Source organism: Bipolaris zeicola, assembly GCF_000523435.1.
Source record: "Bipolaris zeicola 26-R-13 unplaced genomic scaffold scaffold_207, whole genome shotgun sequence".
NCBI lineage: Eukaryota > Fungi > Ascomycota > Dothideomycetes > Pleosporales > Pleosporaceae > Bipolaris > Bipolaris zeicola.
In genome coordinates, this window is record NW_006912256.1 from 20,992 (window position 1) to 43,916 (window position 22,925).

The 22,925-nt window shown below is 50.6% G+C and overlaps 9 protein-coding genes across 9 annotated transcripts; 4 read left to right on the forward strand and 5 right to left on the reverse strand.

Moving 5' to 3' along the window:
- Positions 1-10: 10 nt before the first annotated feature.
- On the forward strand, positions 11-1,419 carry COCCADRAFT_106369 (uncharacterized protein; the record flags this gene model as incomplete). The annotated part of the gene is made up of 5 exons (XM_007717999.1): positions 11-300; positions 359-444; positions 501-665; positions 719-789; positions 844-1,419. The coding sequence occupies 5 exons, from the start codon at positions 11-13 to the stop codon at positions 1,417-1,419; spliced, it is 1,188 nt and encodes a 395-aa protein (XP_007716189.1).
- Positions 1,420-1,675: 256 nt separating this feature from the next.
- On the reverse strand, positions 1,676-3,308 carry COCCADRAFT_106345 (uncharacterized protein; the record flags this gene model as incomplete). Its single annotated transcript, XM_007718000.1, has 4 exons — positions 1,676-1,851; positions 1,908-2,397; positions 2,445-3,042; positions 3,091-3,308. 4 exons carry the CDS (start codon positions 3,306-3,308, stop codon positions 1,676-1,678), a joined length of 1,482 nt encoding a protein of 493 aa, XP_007716190.1.
- A 1,696-nt stretch (positions 3,309-5,004) lies between these two features.
- COCCADRAFT_8290 (uncharacterized protein) lies at positions 5,005-7,832 on the forward strand (the record flags this gene model as incomplete). Its single annotated transcript, XM_007718001.1, has 9 exons — positions 5,005-5,118; positions 5,165-5,587; positions 5,638-5,870; positions 5,918-6,104; positions 6,159-6,431; positions 6,485-6,672; positions 6,740-7,262; positions 7,349-7,502; positions 7,564-7,832. 9 exons carry the CDS (start codon positions 5,005-5,007, stop codon positions 7,830-7,832), a joined length of 2,364 nt encoding a protein of 787 aa, XP_007716191.1.
- Positions 7,833-8,280: 448 nt separating this feature from the next.
- On the reverse strand, positions 8,281-8,789 carry COCCADRAFT_106336 (uncharacterized protein; the record flags this gene model as incomplete). The annotated part of the gene is made up of 2 exons (XM_007718002.1): positions 8,281-8,389; positions 8,458-8,789. The coding sequence occupies 2 exons, from the start codon at positions 8,787-8,789 to the stop codon at positions 8,281-8,283; spliced, it is 441 nt and encodes a 146-aa protein (XP_007716192.1).
- Positions 8,790-9,372: 583 nt separating this feature from the next.
- Positions 9,373-10,963, reverse strand: COCCADRAFT_40124 (uncharacterized protein; the record flags this gene model as incomplete). Its single annotated transcript, XM_007718003.1, has 3 exons — positions 9,373-9,690; positions 9,741-10,861; positions 10,909-10,963. 3 exons carry the CDS (start codon positions 10,961-10,963, stop codon positions 9,373-9,375), a joined length of 1,494 nt encoding a protein of 497 aa, XP_007716193.1.
- Positions 10,964-11,811: 848 nt separating this feature from the next.
- On the reverse strand, positions 11,812-13,613 carry COCCADRAFT_40125 (uncharacterized protein; the record flags this gene model as incomplete). Its single annotated transcript, XM_007718004.1, has 2 exons — positions 11,812-13,073; positions 13,220-13,613. The coding sequence occupies 2 exons, from the start codon at positions 13,611-13,613 to the stop codon at positions 11,812-11,814; spliced, it is 1,656 nt and encodes a 551-aa protein (XP_007716194.1).
- Positions 13,614-14,956: 1,343 nt separating this feature from the next.
- Positions 14,957-15,457, forward strand: COCCADRAFT_40126 (uncharacterized protein; the record flags this gene model as incomplete). The annotated part of the gene is made up of 1 exon (XM_007718005.1): positions 14,957-15,457. One exon carries the CDS (start codon positions 14,957-14,959, stop codon positions 15,455-15,457), a length of 501 nt encoding a protein of 166 aa, XP_007716195.1.
- Positions 15,458-16,194: 737 nt separating this feature from the next.
- COCCADRAFT_106359 (uncharacterized protein) lies at positions 16,195-17,891 on the forward strand (the record flags this gene model as incomplete). The annotated part of the gene is made up of 3 exons (XM_007718006.1): positions 16,195-16,797; positions 16,891-17,620; positions 17,671-17,891. The coding sequence occupies 3 exons, from the start codon at positions 16,195-16,197 to the stop codon at positions 17,889-17,891; spliced, it is 1,554 nt and encodes a 517-aa protein (XP_007716196.1).
- Positions 17,892-19,013: 1,122 nt separating this feature from the next.
- On the reverse strand, positions 19,014-21,463 carry COCCADRAFT_40128 (uncharacterized protein; the record flags this gene model as incomplete). The annotated part of the gene is made up of 2 exons (XM_007718007.1): positions 19,014-20,612; positions 20,663-21,463. 2 exons carry the CDS (start codon positions 21,461-21,463, stop codon positions 19,014-19,016), a joined length of 2,400 nt encoding a protein of 799 aa, XP_007716197.1.
- Between the last annotated feature and the right edge of the window lie 1,462 nt (positions 21,464-22,925).

The following is a 22,925-nucleotide window of genomic DNA, read 5'->3' on the forward strand; positions in this document are numbered from 1 at the left end:
TGATCCCGATATGACAAGCAACGCGCCATCCTCATCGTCAAAGCCTCCACGGCCCAAGTCACCACACTTTCCTCCACACAACGCTCCACGCGTATGGTTCATCACGAGAGGAGTATCGCCAATAGCTATCGCATTAGCGAGACAAGTACTCGAGCATGGTGACTATGTCGTGGCCGGCGTGATGCCTGTTGAGTTTGAGAAAAGAGAGGGACAAGTAGACGATTTTCGGACGTTCTTGCAAGATGTGAAACAAACAGACAGATGGCGTGAGCATCTGAGGGTTGTGGCATTGGACAGTAGGTATGTATTCGAAAATCGCGTCAAGACTGTTATTGCGCTGATTGCATCGCGTATAAAGGGTCGTTGGTCAATGCCAGGCAGCGGTTGCCGAGGCTGTGGAAGCATTTGGGCGGATTGACGTTCTACTATGCGCCGCGAGCGAAGGTAAGCCCTCTTTGCGTCAAAGGAAAACTTGGGCTGATCACCGATCTTGAGGGTAGCTGTCATAGGGACGGTTGAGGAGCTAGCCCAGAGCATTCGAACAATAAGTCTAGTTGACGAAATCTTCGAGATCAACTTTTTCGCGAACGTTAATATCATCAAAGCCGTGCTTCCCATCATGCGAGAACGGAAGAACGGTCATCTCATTGTGATAACTGGCATCAGTAGGTTCTCTTTACGGCTCTTATCGACTTGCGCGTATTCTGACTATTAACAGCCGGTCATCTGGGCACGCCAGGCCTGGGAATGTACTGCTCTTCCCAATGGGCTATCGAAGGCTACTGTGATGTGAGTATTTCATAATGAATAGCGCCGTTAAATCTACTGAAATTTGCCCTATAGAGTCTCGCCTACGAAATCGCCCCCTTCAATGTCAAGATGTCATTAGTTCAAGCAAATATGGAGGTAAACGTGCTCACAAACCGCATCACATCCGTCCCTCCTATGCCGGAGTACCTTCAAGGCGAAAACCCTGCGCCTTTGGCTCGGGAAATCTTCTCGGGTCTCCTAGACAAGCTAGAACGCATCGAAAACCCTTCTGCTCACCCCCCTCACAACTTTGACGAGACGAAATCTCCTGGCGAAGACAGCAACATGTCCGAGGCTGGACAGGATGCAGAACCGACAATGGGCGATTTACTCAATTCCAATACAGTGACGAGCTTGTACGCGCCATTGCCCGCAGCAGTGAAAAGCAGTTTGATCGCAGAAACAGTGCACGCACTGACTGCGATCGGGGGTCATGACAACCCTCCTGCGCGCCATATAGTAGGCATCGAGGGAGTTACAGCTGTCAAGGAGAAGCTCAAGACCACAAGTGAAGAGTTGGAAGACTTTGTTCAAGTTAGTGGCGCGGTGGATATTGGGCATCGAGACCATGAGGGGACTGGAATGTCTATGGACCAAGGCATGTTATGAATGGTTGGCGTTACTGATTGTTGGTTAGACGGTATTGGACGGTTCACGTTTGTGACAAACACCGGCGGTATTTCGCTGTAGCACATCTGCGCGTCGCTTTGCGTTTGTTGTATCACTCTGTATTAAACTACATACTTTGTACGGTAGCATATTCAATCCTGTTATTATATGATCAGAGAAGTCAAGTCGTTGTACCTGCCATCCATCAACGTGGCAGCTCCATTGGGTTGCTCTCTCAGCTCATCACCACCATCGGCTATGGGGCTATCTTCGCGGGTGCATTTTTCCTGCGTATCCTCCGAAACAACGACCTCCACCCTAAATAGCCCTTTCCTTCTTCCTTCTCCATCCCGTCTACGAGATGCTCCCTCGCATCCACGTACCACACTCGCCAGACAACCACGACTATAAAAGTCAAGGGAACTGCAATGACTGGAGACGAATTAGATCAGCATCGCTTGAGGAATCATTCATTTGTTTGTACTTACCCCACATGAGCCAAAAGTCTTGCGACACTGTAATATGGTGAGGGTACTCTTCCTGCAGTTGCATGAACTGACTGCCAAATATAGATGCGACTGTACCCAGAGGCATGAAGAGAAGCGTCGTAACAGCAATCGTCTTCATGCTCTGGTTTTCAGACTGCATTACTTTACTGTCACCCTGTGTGACCACATTGAAAGACAGCTGGATGATGTTGGAGATGCGTGCGTCAAGACTCGTAAGCCGCCGCTGTGTAGACTCAAAAAGCGTCTTGCGGTAGTCCAATGCCTGGCGGGTGAACTTTTGGTGGAAGTTGGGTTTTTTACCGGACACACTCTCATGGTGATCATAGAGGCCTTGGAGGGTAGCCAGGGCTGCCTCACAGTTCTCGCGCAAGTAGATTGTATGCTTCGCGAGATTGTGAAGGCCGGTAAAATGTTCCTTGAGCAAGTCCTTTGTTGCTCTCCCAGGATTTCTCGCCATTTCCAGTGCTTCCTGATGACGTGTTAGCAGCCATCTTGACGCCATAGAAGGTGACATACTGTCTCCATTTTCCCGAAAATATCTCCTAGGTTCCACCCTGTCCAGTCCAGGACTTTGTACATTTCTTCGAATGCTACCTCCAGCAGGGCATATGGATCTCGGATCAGATCCTCACACTTTGCCATGTCTATCAAGGCACGAAAGCGGCTCTGAAACGAAGCTGGAACCCCAAAACAAAACAATTCGACCACAGGCGAAGCTGTGGTTGGTGATAAGGTGCCATCGCTACCTGAGCTGGATGTACGCGCAGCCTTTGGAGTTGTGGCGTTCTGCTCTCGGATTTTGAGTACGAACCCCGGTTTTATCCAGGAGAAATTTGCCTGAGCTTGACTTTGGGCTTTCTGACGCATCCCTAGTCCGCTAGTGTCTTCTTCTTCACCGCTGAGATGGACAATCTTTTTGTCGACTATTGCGAGAGTTTTGCACAAGAAATGGAACCACACAAACGTTGTTCCGTCGACATCTTCACGAGCCGCGAACGACTGTGAGACACCTTGCAGACCCTCGTCGACAAACGCGCTTGGGATTCCCCATTCTTCAAGAAACTCAAGCAGATTTTCACCGTAGTTCCCAGTGGGGTTATCTGGGGGTGCGAATCTATTTCAGTCAGTTGCTGTCGGGAATCCTGCTATGTACAATACTCACATTACCCGGACGGCCCCTTTGCTCTGCGCTTCGAGCGCTTCGATAGACTGGATACCACCGAGCTCCTTACCCTGGACAGCTGAGTCTAGCCATTCAAAGACATGCAGATTTACGACTCCATAAGACTTTTCTTTCCTGGATTCCGCACTGTTTCGCGACTTGGTTCTGAACTCATGAAAAGGTCTGCGGTCTGCAGTCAAGCTCCGAAACGATGCCATCTTTTACTGCTTGCACAGGGGGCTGAACGCACCCGACTAATAAGTAATAACATCATTGTACGAAGACTTCTAGGCGGAGATAGTACTTGTGAGCTGACCGGTTAGTCACACTTTACTCGTGGCTCTAACCGTGGCACAACTGGAAACGACACTATGCAGAGCCCCTGCAGCCATCGCTTGCAGCAAGCCCCCTCCCACCTGCAGGCGACCTCTTGGGGGCCAAAAACACAATGCAAAATTCATCCAGGAGCTCAACGGAAAAGCAATAGCATGTCCTGACCTTTCAGAAGATAGTAATGCTAGCGCGAAACAAAATTGGTGGCGTCAGGCTGAGATTGCCAAGGATTCAGCTGGCAGTGACCTCGCCAATCTTTGCCCAAAAGGGCAGTGCACACGAGAACACGCATCACGCGGATTGGTAGAGTGCAGCACGGTAGCCTCTTTTTTGAATACAGCCCTGGTGTCTGGGCTAACAGTGTCTGCCTCGTTGCTTAAAGCTGTCTTGGCACGGCATGATATGATAACCAACGTCCGGTAAGTAACAAGTCCGCTGGTCAGTAAGTAAAGGGTACGGTACCCACACACACCTACGCTTTGTGTTTAGCGGAGCACAGGAACTGGCAACATTGTGCAAGAGGGTAAATTCTGCGAGCCTATAAATGTAACATCTAGCTTTCTCCGAACTACTGACATGTGTATGCTGAAGCTATACACGTGTCTGGGTGGGAAAGGCCAAGAAGAGTGCGCCATCTTGCAAAGTTTCGCCATCCCTGGAAACTTTCAGGCGGAGAAGATAGTGTGGTCTGGCATTGCTCATAGACGTAGTACAGAAAATTCGTTCACACAAACTACTTTCAGCCTTGTCTGGCAAGTTCCGGTCTTTGTCGATTATGCATTAACGCCATCACACACTTCGCCAGGAATGGGGCGATGGGGCCGCCAACGCAGCCAATCATTCAGGATAATGTCAAGCTGAACCCCAAATGTGGCATACACCCACTAAAATTAGGGTCATGTGTAACTTGGCCCCATCAAACCGATCAGGATGGCTCTAGATCCCAAGTCTCAAAGTTGATAAGATCGCTTGCGTTCGCGCCTCGCCAGTGACTCGAGCAAGCTGGCAGAGACTACCGTCCATTTCAATTAGGCGCTATAATTGAATGGTATAATAGCCCTGAATTACCTTCACCCCTTTTCACAAGCCGCTTACACTAGGCAGGACTACTCTGCTAATCTCTCTGGCCGACACGGTGGAGGAGTCGATCCTGAAACTGGTGCCTTTGTCCACGTACAATCATACCAGCAATCTTATTACCCTGTTCGTATAATCTAAATTCTTATACCGAGCACTTGCTAATCTGATTGATTTGGATAGAATCAATCGAGTCACTGTGGTGGAGGCAGCTACGATCCAAATAAGCCCGCTGTCACCATCTCTGCTGTGCCACTGGTATATAATCAACCACCACCTCGCCCCCAACCAACATTCGCATCTCAAGTGAGTTTGAGGTGTAACTTTTTCTATTCACAGCTGACGTGAATCTGAAAAGGCGTCTACTGTGTATGATTCACAACAGTATCAACACTTTCAGCCACCACCACAACAATATCAACAACAACAACAACAACAATACCAAGTAGACTCCCGACCAGGTTTCATCACACAGCTGTGTAATTGCTTTCGGTAATTTTCAAAATGCATGACCAAAACGTCCAGGCTTCGGTATACGAGACGACATATGTCTCCAATACCCCAAACAACGGCCAGGCGCCAGATCCGGAGAAACAGCCAGGACAATCACTCATTCTGGTTCGTCAACCCTGACCTAAAGTCTACAGTTCCTAATGAGATATAGCCCCGTGGACCCTTGAGGCTCAAAGGGTATAGGTACATCTTCACCCCGTTTACCAATGCAAAGGCGGGATTTCCAAACTTCTACCGTAAGCCAGGTCTCGGATACCAAAAACTTGGTCATTACAGGCATCGAGATTGTTTGGATCGAGAATGGGAAGGCGACTATGATGATCGCTACATTTCCGCTTGGGACGGCAAAATTTCGAAGCTAGTTGTGCAAGCAGTTGACGACATTTACGAAAACAATACTGGGTCTACTTACAGGCGTACATTCATCCGCAATGTTGCGCCCATGTACATGCGCTTGGCCAACTGGCCATTTGACCACATCGATTATGCGGCGAACAATGGCCAGGTCTCAAATAGCGATCTCATGATGCTTGGCTTCAAGTGGTTTGCCGCGGCATGCTTCATCACTGTTTGCGTATGTTCTCTTGTCCACTGATCAGCAACATCGTTTTAATAAAACGGCAGATCTCTAGTCCCAGTCCCGCTGAGATTGCCGATCGCAATGGAGGCAACTACGACACTGTTCCTTACAAGTACTTTGGCTATCCCAAGGTCGCAAAGAACATGCTTGAGACGACCAACCCCAATGGCATCGTTCCGAGCCAGGCAAATCCCGTTGCTGAACGCATACTACAACCACGGTATCTTTGCTTCTTGCGTGATGGGAAGCCTGCAAAGATCACCAAGGTAGATGAATGGTAAGTCCTTGCTCATCAACTTTCAGGGCTACCATTAACTTGATTAGGATTGCGGAGCAAGGTGGAGCTCACAACCTTTCCTATGTATTTATTGCATACACGGCAGAGCAATTCAACACACCCGAAGACTTCAGAGTTTTACACGAAATGGCCGATGCAGCTGCGCGTAGAGCCGGAGTGATTGCATACTGGGTTGGCTGCTCCTGCATGCCTGACAACCAGCTACAAGAAGATGTACGTAAAAAGCACGATCAACGCTGAAGGAGCCTCACTGATTTTCATCCTCAGGTCTACCGTATTTGCGATGTAATCAGAGGAGCCCGATCCCTCGCCATTGCTGTTGGCCCTCCTTCAAACAACGCATACGAGATCAACACACCAGAACTCATGCTTCAGCAATGGGGCCGTAGAGTCTGGACTTTCCCAGAAGTCCTGCTAGCGCCTGCAGGAAGAGACATCAGCGTCTTTGTGCGTGGCAGCAATCTCGACCACCCCATCATGGTGCCCAAGAACCAGTTCGCGGTTCAAGTATGGCTGGATGATGCCCATGTCGCTCGACAGGTATGAGTGAAGACCTATCACCTCTCTTTGGTATCCTTTACTAACCAGACAAGCTCATCGATCATTACGAGGGCAACCTTATTCTGAGCCAACTAGAGCTCGTCACCCTTGCTCTCGAGTGCCTGCACAACAGAGACACGACACAATACCTCCCCGGAGACCACAGCTACGCACTAATGGGTCTTCTCCGCGTGCGCCCTCAAATCGACCCTACAGACTCTGCATTCCAAGCTTTTGCTCGGTACGTTCATCTCCCCCCCCCTCAAACACCTCTCTTATATTCCTTTTACTAACCCAAACAACCATAGTCTCTCCCTCGCAAATGGAAGCGAACAACTCCTAGAACGCCTCATTTGCGTCTTGCCAAAAACCCCAAACCAACCCTGGCACTCAATGGACGACGCCTATAACGCCAAACTCTGGGATATCCTTCCCCAAGATGTAGGTATTGCCGGCGTAGGCGAAGACGACAGCATCATCCTCGATGGATGCCGCGCCGCCAACATCCGCTGGAAGTCCTTCACACCCGTCGCATACGTTCGGCGCGAAGCGTGGAAGCGGTGGCTCGCAAAGAAAGCCCTGCGTCTCGGCGGCGTAGTCTTCCTCGTTGCCATTGCGCTCACCGCCGTGCCGTCCGTCCGCACAGCAGGTATCGTTCTCATCATCTACTCGCTCGTCCTCATGGGCCTCTCACCCTGGCTACTCCGCCTCCTTTATCTCGGCAAATTCTGGGACCAGCAGTGCTGGTTCTTTGGGTTCGAGGGGTATATGGATCTCGAGACGATTGAGCGCCAGATTTTTGGCGGCAGGCTGGGGCGCCTCAAGTGGAGTGTACGTATTTCTTCTCCTCTTCTTCGTCTTCTTCTTCTTCTCCTTCGATACACAGTAAAGGCAAATAAGCTAACATGAAAAAACAGGCAGCAGCAAGCCCCCTCTCCCGCCACTACCGCAACTCCAAAAACGAATGCACCCCCATCGACCCAACCTCTGACCCCGAAGTCGCCGCTCTAGTCCAAAAAGCCAAATCAGCAGGTCCAGGCGACCAACGCGTCTTCACCCTCGTAGACACCGGTTCGTCTCCCTCCTCCCTTCCCCTTCCCTCTCCTATCAAAAACTAACAAGTCCCCCCTAGGTAACATGACAGTAACCCTCTTTACCGCCGAACGGCCCCCTGTCTGCTTCCTCATGGCCGGCTCCGAAGGCGGCATGAAACGAATCATCGGCTGCTCGTACGACTGGACAACGGAAACCATGTACCGCGAGACTGTGCTTCGTATCGGCACGGAATTCGAAGATAAAATGTCGAGGGTGGGCAGAGTCAAGATTGGGTTTAAGAGGAAGCAGCAGCCGTTTGGGACGTTGGCGGAGGTCGGGGAGCCCGTGGGGAAGGAGGTTAAGTGAATGTATGTATGTTGGATGGGTTAATGAATGATGGAGGCGGGGGTGTGTGCCAGGGTTATGAATAATGTTTGTTTGGATTCCCCCCCTTCCCCCTTCTTATGGTTGTGAGTGGCTTTCTGGTTGGACGGATGGTTACGCTTTATATCAATGTTATGAATTTATGGTCTCTTGCAAAGTATGTAACATGTCAATATGTTCCCACTTATCGTGTGTATACGTTGCCACTTTAGATGTTCACACTGGCAGGAAAAGAGATTTCAGCGGTGAAAATACTAACAATGCTCCATGAATCAAGGGAGATACAAGATGCTAGAGATAAGTAATGACAAATCTATTGTATAAGAAACGTGAAATAGATACAATATTAGTACGACTTCTCAAGCAACCCCCCAAGGATACCACGTCCTAGCAACGCGAATGCATGCAACACGACCTCTCCACCACCTGCCTAAGCCACAGCAGTAACCTCTGTAGGAATAATGGTAAAATCAACCGCAGGACCAAGACCAGTATGAGCAACAGAGTTATTTCCCGTATACGTATACGTAACATCACCCCTATCGACCCTCATTAGCTCTTCTCTCCCCAACTTATCCCAGAAAAGACGTATCAAAAAAAAACTTACTGCGTAAAAGAGTACTTGACACTAATAATAGCGCCGATATCGCGACCCTGGTTGAATTCTTGCGTCTGGACATCGCCGGGGACATCGACGCCGACGACGCTGCAGGATTTAAAGCCGCCCTGGACACTGGTGCCGGAGCAGAACTCAGCGTCGAAAGCGGGCTGGCCGGATGGACCGGCGGGCGCGGACACGTTGAAGGAGTAGCGGCAGGTTGCGGCGGTGCAGACGCTGCTGAAGTCGGTGACTTGCCAGGTCCATGGTGTGGTGCTGGGGACGGCTGCTGCGGAGGCGGTGGCGGCGAGAAGAGCGAAGGAGGTGATTTTGGAGAACATGGTGAGAGTGGTTGGTTTTTATTGCTTGGAAGGTAGCGAATGTGTGTTTGTAGTGTGATATTGAACGATGGTGCTGTAGTCTGAAGGTGACTTCCTTAACAGCCCGGCTGCTGGCCTTTTATACTACTATTGTTTCCATTTTCGCCTCAACTTCAGTCACGCAGAGGCAAAATCCATATCCCCTGATGTCACGTAGAATACGAGGCTGTACATGTTGATGTTACTAACAGTACGAGTCGTTGTCCGCTTATGTCGTGTCACGCTCCGCAAGGTACAAATTTAGCCTCACCCCCTGGCGCTTTACTACAAAAGCACGTAGATGCTGGTGACATCATGCTAGAAGCCACCATGGTTTCGAGGTTAACAACGACCATGTTTGTCGTGGTGGCTGGCGATCGTCACAAGGTGCTGACGAATGATGACAAGCGCCATCAAAATGCCACAATGGGAAGGAAACTAGGTCGTATCCGGTCCAGGCGTCCAGGCAACATATTGATGCTAAATGATTGTATCATCGCAATGTCACACCGTGAGTTTGAACATTACTGAATAGATATTCAGAATTGTCATGATGCTGGCTATGTCACGTCGGTGCTGGCCGATTAGCAGTAGGCCTCTTCTTGCTGACGGGCGACCCGGTAAAGACGTGACTGTCAGTGACGGACCTCATCATCCTCGGTCGAGACGTGCTAGGGAGATCGAATGGACTTGCGTGACCATGTGTAGATCCCGGAATGCCAATCCTTGATTTACTTCCTGGAGTGGCCACTGGATCCGTGGGCACATCCGCAGGCGGTGGTTCCGCAAGCGGATCAGACAAGAATATTACAAGAAGTTTTTCGACAACATCTCGCATTCGATCTGGCTGAACATGCAATGGTTTCTCCGACATGTGATTTCTCTGTGGAGAGTTATTTACCAGACCTAAAAAAGATAACATATCTAACATACCAGTGCAAGTGCTGCACCCTTGTAGGTCTGATGATAAATCAACTTATACTCATCATCTTTGGCTGCCTCTTCTGGGGTTGTCTGTTCACTCGAGCGCTCGCTTTCGTCGCCAGCAACAGCTAACGATGCCCGACGAGACCTGTTCTGCTTTCGCTGCTGCAGCCCGTGCATGCGCATAGCTGCCATGACTACTTTGACAAGTGCATCCTTGTTCCGCGACTCCGTTGTTAGCTCTTCCGGCTTAATGGGTACAGTAGCGACCTGGGAAAGATTGGACCGCCTCGGATGTGCTTCAGGTGGACCTTTTCGGCTCAATGGTCTTGTGTCTGAAGAGATGCTCGGTGATCGAGACAGCGGACGAGAGTTGGAGTGCGGAAGGGGACCAGACGAAGACGATGGTCTCGAGTCTGGGAATGGCGAGGCTCTTTTGTCAATGGACAATGACGATTTGCGGTGGGCATAGGGCAGTTGGGACTCGCTTCCCCGAGCAGCCGCTGCTGAGACTGCTCTTCCACCCCTTCCTCTCGCCTTCTTGTTCGCTATTGTAGCCTCCTCAAAGATGTCTCGGTGTTTCTTCGGAGACCTGGGTGCGGCGTGGGCGTTGTGCATTGGTGGGAGGAAATGAGCGTCATTGTCGATTGGCGGGTCGATGCTGGCATAGTGTAGCATATCAGACGAAAGCGGTGTTGCGTGTACCCTGAATTCTGGAAGCCGTTCGCCCGCATTGTCGACAAATGACAAGGACGATGGCGGTGTTGGTATCCTACTGGCGGCATGCGCAGCAATTGTCCCATAGAAGAGTATTTCTGTTATTCTGGGTTTCTGAGCGCTTTCTGATGTGTCCTGCACTTGCGCTAGTATCCCAATGGGAGACTGTGAGCGCGCGAGGTTCCACCACTCATTTGCATCATGGTTGGATGTGTTTGGGGATGTTGTAGGCTTGCTGAGCAAGAGGGACTCGAACCAAGTTTGAGTGCTTTCTTCGGTTGTCCATACGTCTAGACTGGGGCCGGCGGTGAGGTACAGTGGTATTTTTGCGGTATCAACGGTGGTTAGGAAGCGCAGGCTGGTGGTGGTGAGGGTTGGCGACGACGCGACATTTTGCGTCGTAAGGCTGATTTCTGTGCAATGTTAGTAAGAGTAGAAATATGAACGCAATGTATCATGCCTTTAATTAAACGGCCGTCCGGTAGTAGGAGATGCCCGCTCCAGACATCAGTCATTGCACATGTACGTAGTAGTTGTCAGTTTTTAGTCGAGGCAATACCCGCGTCAGCTCGGCGGGATGACGCGCTTCGGTCCGCACTAAGAACACGCGACTGCACGTGCAAGCTACCATTATCACAACACTATATCATTTATCAAAGGGGTGGCACGGTGGGGTTTCTTTAAAATTCTCACAATTCTTCTACTACGATGCCAAAGATTCTGCAAGGTCGAGTGTTTAAATCTCTCCCCCTCTAACCTAAGAAGTAACTCTAAGAAATATTGAAGCCCATTTTAATATTAAATCTGATTCCTCCAAACGAACCGATTGCAAGGAGTTTTTCAAGTTTTAGTGCCAAAGAAGCTTTATTATTATCTTCTCCTTAACGGACTCCCGTACCAATTTTAAAGACGAAAAATACCGTGTATCTAGCCACTGCAGATAGCCTGTATAAGCCAATACAATAACTCTTTATCATTTCTAGTCAGAGGGAACTGGTAGTAGAATGTAGTAGCTACTGATCAGGAAGAGGGGTAGCGTAGTGAGTTTTCTTCTAGGTACCAAAACGTTTATACTAGATTAAGAGTTTAAATCCCTCTCTCTCTCTAAAACTAAATAGTAGATAACTATAAGATTTCAAAGACCATTTTGATATTTAAACTAAATGGTCTTTGAACTTCTAATTCATAGGGAGGAGTTGTTAATTTTTAGCGCTTAAGAAGCTTTCTTAATTTCTCCTTGTTGGCCATTGCACTACTTCTGATCAAATTACTGTATCTAGCCACTATAGGAAACCACTGCATAGTTGATACAACAATGACCACTAATTGGAGAGGTGAAGCCCTGTAGAATTGATCTCTAGGATCAGAGTTTTACTGGATGAAATTCCAACGCATGCAAGAGATACTGGGTTGCCAAACCCAATGGCTTTCCCTCCCACTCCTTCCTCCAGAATCTTGTCTGAGGCCCAAGCCCCGGAGCCGCCCTGTCAAAGACTGTTTTCTCCTGCATAAGATCCCAATGGGCGGCATTCTTCCACCTTAGCAGCATTGGTATGAGGATTTTGCCGGTAATGTTCTTGTTATGACAAGTGGTTGCAAAATCGTCAACTTGGGTGTCAAGCCAGGCAAGGGAAGGATCGGCGGGCTGCCATATGGATAACGACTCAAGAGTTGTTGCCTTATCGAGTAGGGTGAGCGAGGTCTGATAAATGACCGAAACATCTCTTTGGGCTAACGTCAGGTAGTGCGCCATTCGCTGCGACGATTTGACCGAGAGGCCGTTTGGCAGCATGGATGTATCGAAAGAATGGGCATGCTGAGCATGCGAGAGGTCGGTACGCAGGGTAAGATGTCGCAGATTTGGTGGGAGTAGATGGGTGACTTGTGTTTCGATGGTAAACTCGGGGTCTCCAGTCAAGAAGGGAAGTGGGACCTCCAGAGTGTGAAGTTTAGGGAAGTGCGTCATATCAAGGTGACCATGCAGCACCATCAAGATGCGGGGTTGGGAGTAGAACCAGGCGACTTTGTCGCAATATTCTATACTGAAGACAAGAGTCTCCAGCGTGGACTGAAAGGCTTGTAACACATCGCACCAGGCGGCTAGATCGACGACAGGATCTGTCATTGAACTGCCGTCGAAGGTGAAGTCATAGGTAAGGGAGCGTAGCCTAGGGAAGCATTGGAAAAGAGAGCGTGTACTTGCGATGAAAGCGCCCGAATGGCGGAAGACCAATGTGGTGATATTAGTCGGTCTGATGCGCTGGATGAGTGGAACGTTAGTTCTGAGCGTGGATTGATGACGCAATCCGCCTCGGACTGAAAGCTCGAGGGATTGGATATTAGGGAGATTCAGAAAGTGTTCAGCGCCAAGGTAAGTTTTTGGGTCGCGGTATGCTATGCCACTTGTTTGATCAAAGACAAGAGATGTGTGTGTGATGGATGACAGGCGACGGACAAGGGATTGAGCCAAGAAACGCGGAGTTCCCAATGGTTCGGGAGCCAGGGTATCGGGCAAAGCTTGAAGATAGTCATACGTGGTAGACTTGCAGTCGGTTACGTGTAAATGTTGAAGTGATGGGAGGACTAGGATGATGAGTGCAGCATACGCAGAATACTCGCGTGATTCTAGGGAGGGGAGTTGTTAGAAAGCAGGGCTAGCAGTATAGAACCAGGTGTTGATGTTTTTTTATAGTTGCGGATAAGTCTTAGTGATGCAGGCAGTGTCACGACACAAGAGTCTCCCAAAAGATGGGCTATGAAAAGCCACATACCGAGTGCCTCTTTCAGGAGATGATGGGTAGAAAACATGGTCTCGCTAAACCAAATATCCATGGCCTTTTGAAGTAGGTAGACATGGTCGAAAGAGCTATCGTGAGGAAGGTGTCGCTGGCCTTGAGTAACGCTTTGACCAGAGGACACACCCAGACGGATCGACTTGACATTGCTGGCTTTTTTGCAATCCTTGAGGATGTTCAGACAAAAATGGTCAATCCTTGGAAGCCTGTTGCTGGGGGGGACGAAGAGATCGACATGGCGGTAGAGGAATGGAGTAGCGAGTGTGTGGAGATGGCTGTTGAGGCGGCAAAACGAAGACGTGTCATGCTGTGAAAGACGGGAGGTTATTTGCTCGAGCAGCTCATTGGGGAGACTGGAGAAGGATGCCATTGCAGAGGATGGCTGTGTCGAGTGACGATGGCTATTTGATCTTGCTGTGGTCGAGGCGGATGCGGACCCGCCGAGGTCCGTGCCTATTATCCGTGGAGCTCATCATTGGCAAGCAAGCTGGAGGCAACTTGGGGACCCGGAGATATGGTTTGCGCATACCGTCGATGTACGGAGTAGCAGATTCAACGGCAGAGAGTGCTAATGGCTGTAGGGTGGTGTGCTAGCGGCGATGGTGGATCCGACAGGTGCAGCGACGAACAGGCGTAGTGTGCTTAGGCAGAGCGAGTCAAGGCCAGGCAGCGGTGGGGCCATGACATGCGTCTTCACATGGCTCGACGCTGGCCAGTCAGACGCGCCCTATTTCCCGGGCCAACCCCGCGTTTGGAGACTCGTCGACGGGCTCGACGAGGGGCATATGCATCCATGTTAGCATCTATCCAGACATATGACGCTCCAGACGACATGGTGTTGCACACTGCCGGCCATGCGCGCTCACACTGCCAACGGGCTGAGGGCCAAGGGCAGGGCAGGGCAGGGCAGAGCAGATGGGCGACACATGTGACACGGGCCTGGTCGGCGCTATGGAGCGAGTAGGTAAGGCGAGATGGGCAAAAGGCAGAAGCACAGCAGGGAAAATGTCGTCTGCTGGCAACCAACCCCCGGCCAGCGCCAGCGTGAACGGACAGGCGGACGAGGGGGGTTGGGCCGAGTACGAGGGAGCGAGCGTGTCAGAGTCCAATGACCAGCCTCTGCTTCCGACTTGTTCCTTGCCCATCGACAGTTCGACGGTTCGCGGCTCCGTCCACGAAACAACCAACCGTCCGCCTCGCCCACACTGGCCATCAGCTACATACACTACCTGCCCTCACCTCGGCTACTATCCCTCCATGCATGCCCATACATATATATAACACACACATACAGTACATAGCCAGCCAGTCAGCCACACCAGAAGCAGTAACAACACCTCCTTCATCGTCACCCTCACCCTCAACAACAAACAGCAACTACGTCACACGCCCGCGCTCCCGCCCGCCCCTGTCTCGTACATTGATAATCGCCCGCTAATCGCCTGCCGCGGCCTCTGCCACGAGAGCGTATGGCGTAGACACGACGTTTCCACCAGACTCCACCACTACCAACACCATCACTGCCCATTGCTTGCCTGCACCCCACGCCCGTTACACGTCGCATCTTGCCCCTCGGCCCGCCAACACGCCCGTCCACACCGCCCTCAGCCCACCCAGCGCCTCTTGCTCAACAAACACAAAACGAGCCACCGGGCCTTGATGCACGACGACGCACACCGGCCCTCACCAGACCACCCCGCCCCCGATCGCTCCATGACTACCAACAGGCCCTTTCTCGGGGGCTTCCTCGCTGCCTTTCGCGCCCAGCAGCCCTCTCTCCAAAAGACCGTGTCCTCGCAAGCTGCCTCTGTCGCATCCTACGCCCAGAACACCACCCCAGCACAACAGCAACAGGCCCGTGACTCGGCCGCAGCCGCCTCGCGCACCATTGCTGCAAAGGCGCGATCTCCTTCACCGGGCGCGACCGTTGCTGTCCAAGGAACCGGCCACTTCCAGCCCACCAGACAGCACGCCCCTCCTCCCTACACCCGCTCCACATCGCCCCAGGCGAAAGCCTTCCCCATACCAGGCGCGTCGCAACGGAGCAGGAGAGGCTCAGACAGCTCTTCGGACGGCTTCCATGAGGCCATGGGCGCAGAAAAATGGTATATTGGTGGCCGCACCGCCACAGGCGAGGAGAAGTTTTACAAGCTTGGCATGGTTAAGCGACACAAGAGCGCGGATCGCTTGAGCCTGGATAAGCTCAGCATATGACATTCGCTATAGCTACTCGCATCACTTTGGTTTTAAAAGGCGTAACTGCATCCACGGCGTTTGGGACTCACTGTATACGCACCCTTTCTTGGGGTCAGGATCAACATTTTACGACACTCTTGGGTACACATTTGGCCACGGCCACGGCTGACATGGCCTATATACACTCATATCTGAGCTCTTGATTTGAGCGTTTTGCACTGTATTGCTGCTACTTCTTGTTTTCCTCTTCGAATTGTCCACGTGAGCACCCACGTGAGTGGCCCTGCGCCAAGATACTCCCTTGCACTATTCCCGAGTCCACTCTTGCTCACTTCACTGCCTACTGTCTGGTATATATTGCATCTACTCTGACTACAGCCTAGAACACAATGCCTGTCTTGACCTGAATCGTCAAGACACAGTCACACACCGCCGGCAACGTTTCCGCGCGGACATTCTTGTTCCGATGTACCTGTGGCCATGATCCACTTTTCGGATATATCTACTCCTCGAAGCGAAGATTCTTCACGGAAAAGCTTTTCTATGGACGACGACGCGTATCCACTCGCGGATATGATCCGCCATTAGCGTCCTGCAACCCAAGCATAACCCAATTTGTAGCCCAAACCAATCCTACTTTAATGCTCTTTATTCGCTTGCACCTTTCCTTTATCTGATATCACTCAATCCTCTCCGTCTCATTCACTACTGACGTTGTTTTTGTTTCACCAACTTGCCTTCTATGAGTACGCATAATGGCACCCTCTTCCACATCCTCCTCAGTACCCGCTGGCCCTCAGCATGCCAATCCCGACACCGAACCTGAGAAGCAGTATGCCTCGATTGTCCCTGAACAACAACCCCAGCAAGACCCACTGCAGCTCCAACGCACAGTCTCGAGCAGTCACCACGACATGGTCAATGTCCAATATGTTGCAACCGGCGACAACGACATCATCTACAACAAGTTCTCAAACAGTCGGAAACTAATCATCGTTGCCGTTGTGTCGTTTTGCAGCTTCCTCGCTCCCATTTCTTCCACTACTGTCTTGTCTGCCGTTCCTGAGGTGGCTGCCACTTTTCATACCGACGGCTCTATTATTAACGTGTCCAATGCCCTATACATGCTCTTCATGGGCTTGTCTCCATGCTTCTACGGGCCATATGGCAACATCTACGGCCGCAAGTGGGTTTCTGTAACGAGTGCTGCCTTGTTTACTGCCTTTTCCATTGGCACAGCTCTGGCGCCGAATCTGGCTGCCTTTTTTGTCTTTCGAATCCTTACTGCGTTTCAAGGCACTGCGTTTTTGGTAATTGGATCGGCCGTCATTGGCGATATCTACAAACCGGTGAGTATTGTCTCTTATCCATAACAAGATACAATACGACTTGGACATTGTGCCAGGTAATGTTGTCACTGCAGTCTTGTTGCTCTACTAACGCATTCACAGACTGAGCGCGCAACAGCACTGGGCTGGTTCCTCAGTGGCACGCTCATCGGACCAGCACTAGGCCCCTTCCTCGGTGGCATCATCGTCACATTCCGGACCTGGCGCGACATCTTCTGGCTGCAGACGGCGTTGGCCGGCGCAGCAACCATGTTCTGCTTCTTCCTCCAGCCAGAAACGATCCACAAGCGCCGTGCCGATGAGCTCCAAGGACTACCAAGGAAAGAGCGAGCCGTCAAAATGTGGCAGTGGCTCAACCCCTTTCGCATCATCATGTTGTATCGCTACCCGAATATCCTTCTTACAGGATTGGCGTCCAGTGCGCTCGTCTGGAACATGTACTCGCTGCTCACGCCCATCCGTTACGTCCTGAACCCGCGCTTCAACCTCGAAACGCCATTGCAGTCTGGTCTCTTCTACATTGCACCCGGATGCGGATACCTGATCGGAACCTTTGTTGGCGGCCGCTACGCCGACCGCGTAGTCAAGAAATACATTCGCAAGCGCGGTCAGCGTGTCTCGGAGGATCGCTTACGTAGCTGCGTCCTGTTCCTGGGTGTTATGATGCCAACGTGCATGCTCATCTATGGCTGGAGTGTTGAGAAGCGTGTCGGCGGGGTAGCCCTACCCGTCATTATGATGTTTCTGCAGGGCGTAGGCCAGCTTTTCTGTTTTCCTAGTCTGAATACGTATTGTCTGGATGTTATGCAGAGCCGGAGTGCTGAGGTTGTCGGTAAGTATCATGGTCTCTGTTGTATGAGATGGAAACTAACAATGTCATAGCGGGCAACTACTTTATGCGATACATGTTTGCTGCCGCAGGATCTGCTGCCTGTCTGCCAGCCGTTCGAGCTATTGGCGTCGGCTGGTTCTCGACTATTAGCGCTGCATTTCTTGTTGCCGGCGCAGCGGGTACCTATGTCACGGCCCTGTATGGTAAGTCGTGGCGCATGGCTATTGACGAGAAGAAGGCGGCTAGTAAGGAGGGCGAAAATAGAGTCTAGTTTGTCGACGAAAACTCGAGTTAATTCCATACTGGGATACTTTGATACTCAAGTCTTGTATGAATATGCAACTTTTTCATTTCTAGGATAATGCGTTTCGCTCAGATTTAAGATTGACAAAACATGAAAAAAAAGTTAATTTTCACCATAGTAGTACATGATTTAACTTGCACACTTCATCAGCCCCCTCGCCCCCCGTATATTCCTTTTAAAAAAAATACAACAAATAAATGGTAGTAACCCTCATCCTACAATCCTACAAAAAACACCAGGCCATCCAACCCAAGCTACCAATCTCCCCCCACCACCACCACCCTAAACCACCAAACCCCGGTTCCCGCCTTCACCAAGCCCACATCCCCACCCGCCCCACACCCTTCCAACCAAAAACAGTTTCTCTAATCCCCCGCTCGTCCAAAAACTAATTTTTTTTCCTTTTCTACTTGACTTGATATTTTTTTTAATCATCTAATCTCTCATCAAACAACATCAGATCCTCAATCTTCGGTATTCGTTTCTGATCTTTCCCTCCTTTCGCCCTGACGGTGGGACAAGGCAAAAAGGTCGCTTAGCTCAGTTGGTTAGAGCGTGGTGCTAATAAGTCACAAATCGCGCCAGAAGAGAGCAAAGTCTCTTCTGGCGCGATTTGGGAGTAGTAGACGCCAAGGTCGCGAGTTCGACCCTCGTAGTGACCATTCTTTTTTTTTCCTCTCTCTCTCCCTTCTCTCCCAAAGAAGGGAGGGGGGATGATTTTGTTTTTTGCTCCTGGGAGGTTAGGACTAAAACGTTTGGGTAAAAGGGTTGTGTGGTCAACGATGTTTGTTGGTTGGTATATAGCTGGGGTTAAGCAACATGCCTGTCTTTTTTTATATCGGACTGGAATAGCGATTGTAATATCTAGCTATTTATTATTTCCTTGCTATATCAGGAGTATATTAAATTCATCGAGTTACTAACATCTTCTTGACTACAAATAATACAACAAGAATCACTTCAGTCACAGAATCCATACACCTGCATTCACGAGATATTGATTCATTATAAATGTAACAAGCATCAAACAATGATCCCACCCGTAATATTTACAAACGCCAGTTAATCATCAGTAGTATCCCCCCCACGTCATATCGCCGGCATGGCATCTTCCAAACTCGACATGTCCATTGTCAGTGCATCTCTGCACGCCCCATTCTCGCACAGCATGACACCCTCTTTAGCAGCATCCATACTCTGTACCAGGGCATTCCTCGCCTTGAGCCACTCACCCGTCCCCTTGCCCACTCGACTGACAGTCCCGAGACCGGTCGGCCGCTCACGATACCGCCTCAGCCATTCATCCACCTTCTGACCGTCGCCTGTAATGACGGCATGCCTAATGCCGAGTTTGCCCGCAACCACGGCGTCCATCATGCTCGGAAACAGGAACGGATGCTGCATAATTTCCGCCTCAAACGCAGAAGCCGTTTCGCGCGCTCGCTGCGTGTACTCGCTGTCCTCGAGCAGGGCACCGAGACGATCGAGGTTCTGGGCCGAGACGCCGTTGGTGCCTGGCTCTGCATTGTCCATGCCGTCCTTGAGCCGCATAATGAGGTCAGTCTGGTCCTCGGGCGTCGAGAAGAAACCCAAATGCTGCTTGTCCCAAAACATCTTCAGCTGTGTTTTCTGGAGGTCGTCGGCCCACTGCAGATACGAGTCATTGAATGTAGCTTCGTACAGATCGATCAGGCCAGAAATGAGGTAGGCGTAGTCATCGGCAAATCCAGGTGCATCGCCGGGGCCTTCGCGCCACACACGTATCAGCGTCTTGGATTCCGAGTTGTAGAGGTGTTTTTGAAGAAAAGCAGCCGCCTTCTCAGCTGCAGCAAGATACTCCTTGGAACGTGCTGGGTCTTGAGATGCCAGCGCAGCCGATGTTCGCGCCAGAGCGCCAATAGCGAGACCGTTCCAGGATACCACAATCTTGTCGTCTAGACCCGGCCGCGGTCGCTCCTTGTTGCGATGCTCGAGAAGCTTCTGTCGGCCCTCTGTGAGAATCCTCTCAACCTTGTCTTCGGAAAGGCCAAACTGTTTAGCCAGGTCTGCGGGTGTCGAGGTAATGGCTAATACGTTCTGGCTAATGAGCTCGTCATGTGCGTCGTGTTCCGGAGCAACGTTGCCTTCGTCCTTGACATTGTAATACCGTGCGAGAATCTCAGAATCCCTTTCGCCAAGTATATCCTGAAACTCCTTCAATGTCCACACGTAAAAGGCACCCTCTCGCTTCTCCTTGTCGTTTGGACGATATAATGAATCGGCATCCTCGGATGAATAGAAACCACCGCTCTCGGCATGCATGGGCGGGCTCGTGAGATATGTTGCGATGTCGTGAACAGCCCCAAGGTGCTCCGGACTCCTCGTCATCAGGTATGCGTCGAGGTACACGGCCAGCAACTGCGAGTGATCATAAAGCATCTTCTCAAAATGCGGCAAGCTCCAATCCTTTGTTACAGAGTAGCGCGCAAATCCATTTCCAATCTGATCATGTATACCGCCCTTGTTCATCGCAGACAGTGTTGCCAGAGCCATATCTTTTGCGTGCGTGCAGTCCTTTGCCCCGATAACTTCTTTAACTGGGTTCGGATATTGCGATAGTTTGAGGAGAAAGTGGAGATTCGAGGGAGTTGGAAACTTTGGCGCACTGCCGAAACCTGCATGGACTTGGTCATATCTCTTCTTGAAATGCTACGCATTGTTAGTAACAATTTCGTATTGTTTGCGCAAGTGGTACTCGCTTCATATGCTTCATCCAGTAGCTCCAGGTCCAGAGTCTCATTCGGTGCACCGTCCTTTCTGCTTATATTTCCCTCTTCAGCAAAGTCGCGTAACTGTGCTGTAATCTCCTTGGCTGACTCAAGACACCTCTGCCGCTGGTCCCTCCACACATCCCGGATCTTCTTCAGGATACCAACAAAACCAATGTGTTCGCCCATAGCCATTGTCGATCCTGGTCCAGGCCAGTAGGTGCCGCCGAATATGGGTTCGAGATCGGGTGTGATAAAGACGTTCAGAGGCCAGCCTCCAGAGCCTGTTGTAGCCTGGACATAGTTCATGTATATGCGATCGACGTCTGGGCGCTCTTCGCGATCAATCTTTATGGGAATAAAGTGCTCGTTGAGTAGCTTCGCAACCTCATCATTCTCAAAGGACTCGCGTTCCATGACATGACACCAATGGCAAGCTGCATAGCCTATGCTGATGAATATCAGCCTGTTTGACTTCTTGGCGAGTTCAATGGCCTCTGGTCCCCATATTTGCCATGCGACAGGATTGTTCATGTGGCCGCGGACGTAGGGACTTCGGCTTTCATTGAGGCGGTTCCTCAGCTTCAGGTCATCGCCTGAAGATGTCATATGACTCGAAGTACCGTGTGCATGCATCCTCAGGATCGAGGTACGGAAGTGGCGCTGTTGCGCAAAAGAGACGGTCGGCCGAGTCAGAGCAGCTGCAGGTGAGACTTGGTAGGCGGATGCCGCGACGACTGGAGTTCTGACAGGACGGCACGAAGCTCGAAAGTTGAATTTCACAAGAGGCATACAGCAAAGAAAAAGAGAAGCATGCACATGCAAAGTCGCAGTGGCGCGTGGTTCGGCGAAACTATGGCCGTTATCAATGAGCATCTCCGACTGCGCTGCCGACGACTCGCATCTTGCCCCGCCCCCGCCAACGACGTAATCTCCGCGACCCCGACTGGCCCGACTGGCTGGTGGAGGCTTGGTCCTCTGCAATCTGCGTCTGTCTGACGTGCAGTAGTTTTGCCTATTTCATCTGCCAATTACAGAAAATTTCTCGAAACGAAAAACCATGTGCCACCGATTGACCGTTCAAATCACCATGTTTAGTTAAGCACCCGCTGAGGCGCAGTATGGAAGAAACTTTTCAAGCCTGCATTAGGAAGTCAAGTCACACTCGGGGTTCTAGCCTACGCTTGTGCTTGCTTTTGGCAAGGAAAAAAACAGTGGAGTCTAGAAGATATCTGTACCATGGGGATGTCTACAGTGGCGAAAATGGGTCTCCTCACCCTGTTGAACATACGACTTCGGTTTGGATAGGAAACTCGCGCGCCCAAGGTACACAAGCACAGCTCCTACTTAGCCTAGCGACTCCACCCGAAGCATGAAATTTTACAAACTGCCCTTGGTCATGTGTCTGTCTTGTGGCGCTGATCCTGATCAGCCTGAAATCCAAACTCTAACTGATTGTACTAGTCATGTTTACGAGGTATTCAGGGTCGCCTCTTGACTTTCTGGCTGAACATGACTTGCGTTTCTTCCGCCATTATCCTTTATGGAGCAGATAAGTGCCCCTGCAGTGAAGTATTTCCATAGTCGATAGTGCTGGCTGGGGTCAAATCCTTTCTGCATTTTCTAATGACGTCTGTATACCGATTATGCTACAAGTATCATTCAAGTTGCCATTTTCGTGTTAGCATGTTCTCTGTAAGGAAGGAAATCTTTAGAGTCCGCGGAGGCATGGGTATCGCACGTGTGTGTCGGGTATGAGTCGAGCAAATGGAAAATGTTCCTCAGTTTGTATGGGTGATACGACCTGGCTCTTTCGGCTGTTTTCTATTTAATGTCTTAGGATTTATTTCACTATACAGAATTACGCACAGGAAATACCAAGATGACTCTTTACGCAACTCTCACTCAAAATTCCTTAAACTTTGAATAACCAGTAATGGCAAGGCAAGCGATCTATTCAAGAAGAAGAAGATTTGCCCCATCCTTCATCGCTGCAGCTAGGCCTTCACAATCTATGCATGTCAGACTAAACCCTCCCTCGTGATATACGAACCATCCCATCCAATAATTCCCTCCCATACACACTTCGATTCCCTTTACCCACCAATCCACCCCATTCCAACCCCCACCACCCCAAGCACAAGCACCACCAAGCCCCTTCAAGATTCCACCCCAAGCCCTCCAAATTAATTAACCACCCTCGCCCCCCCAAATCCCCTGAAACACGGGGTAGTAGTATGCGGGGACAAACCCC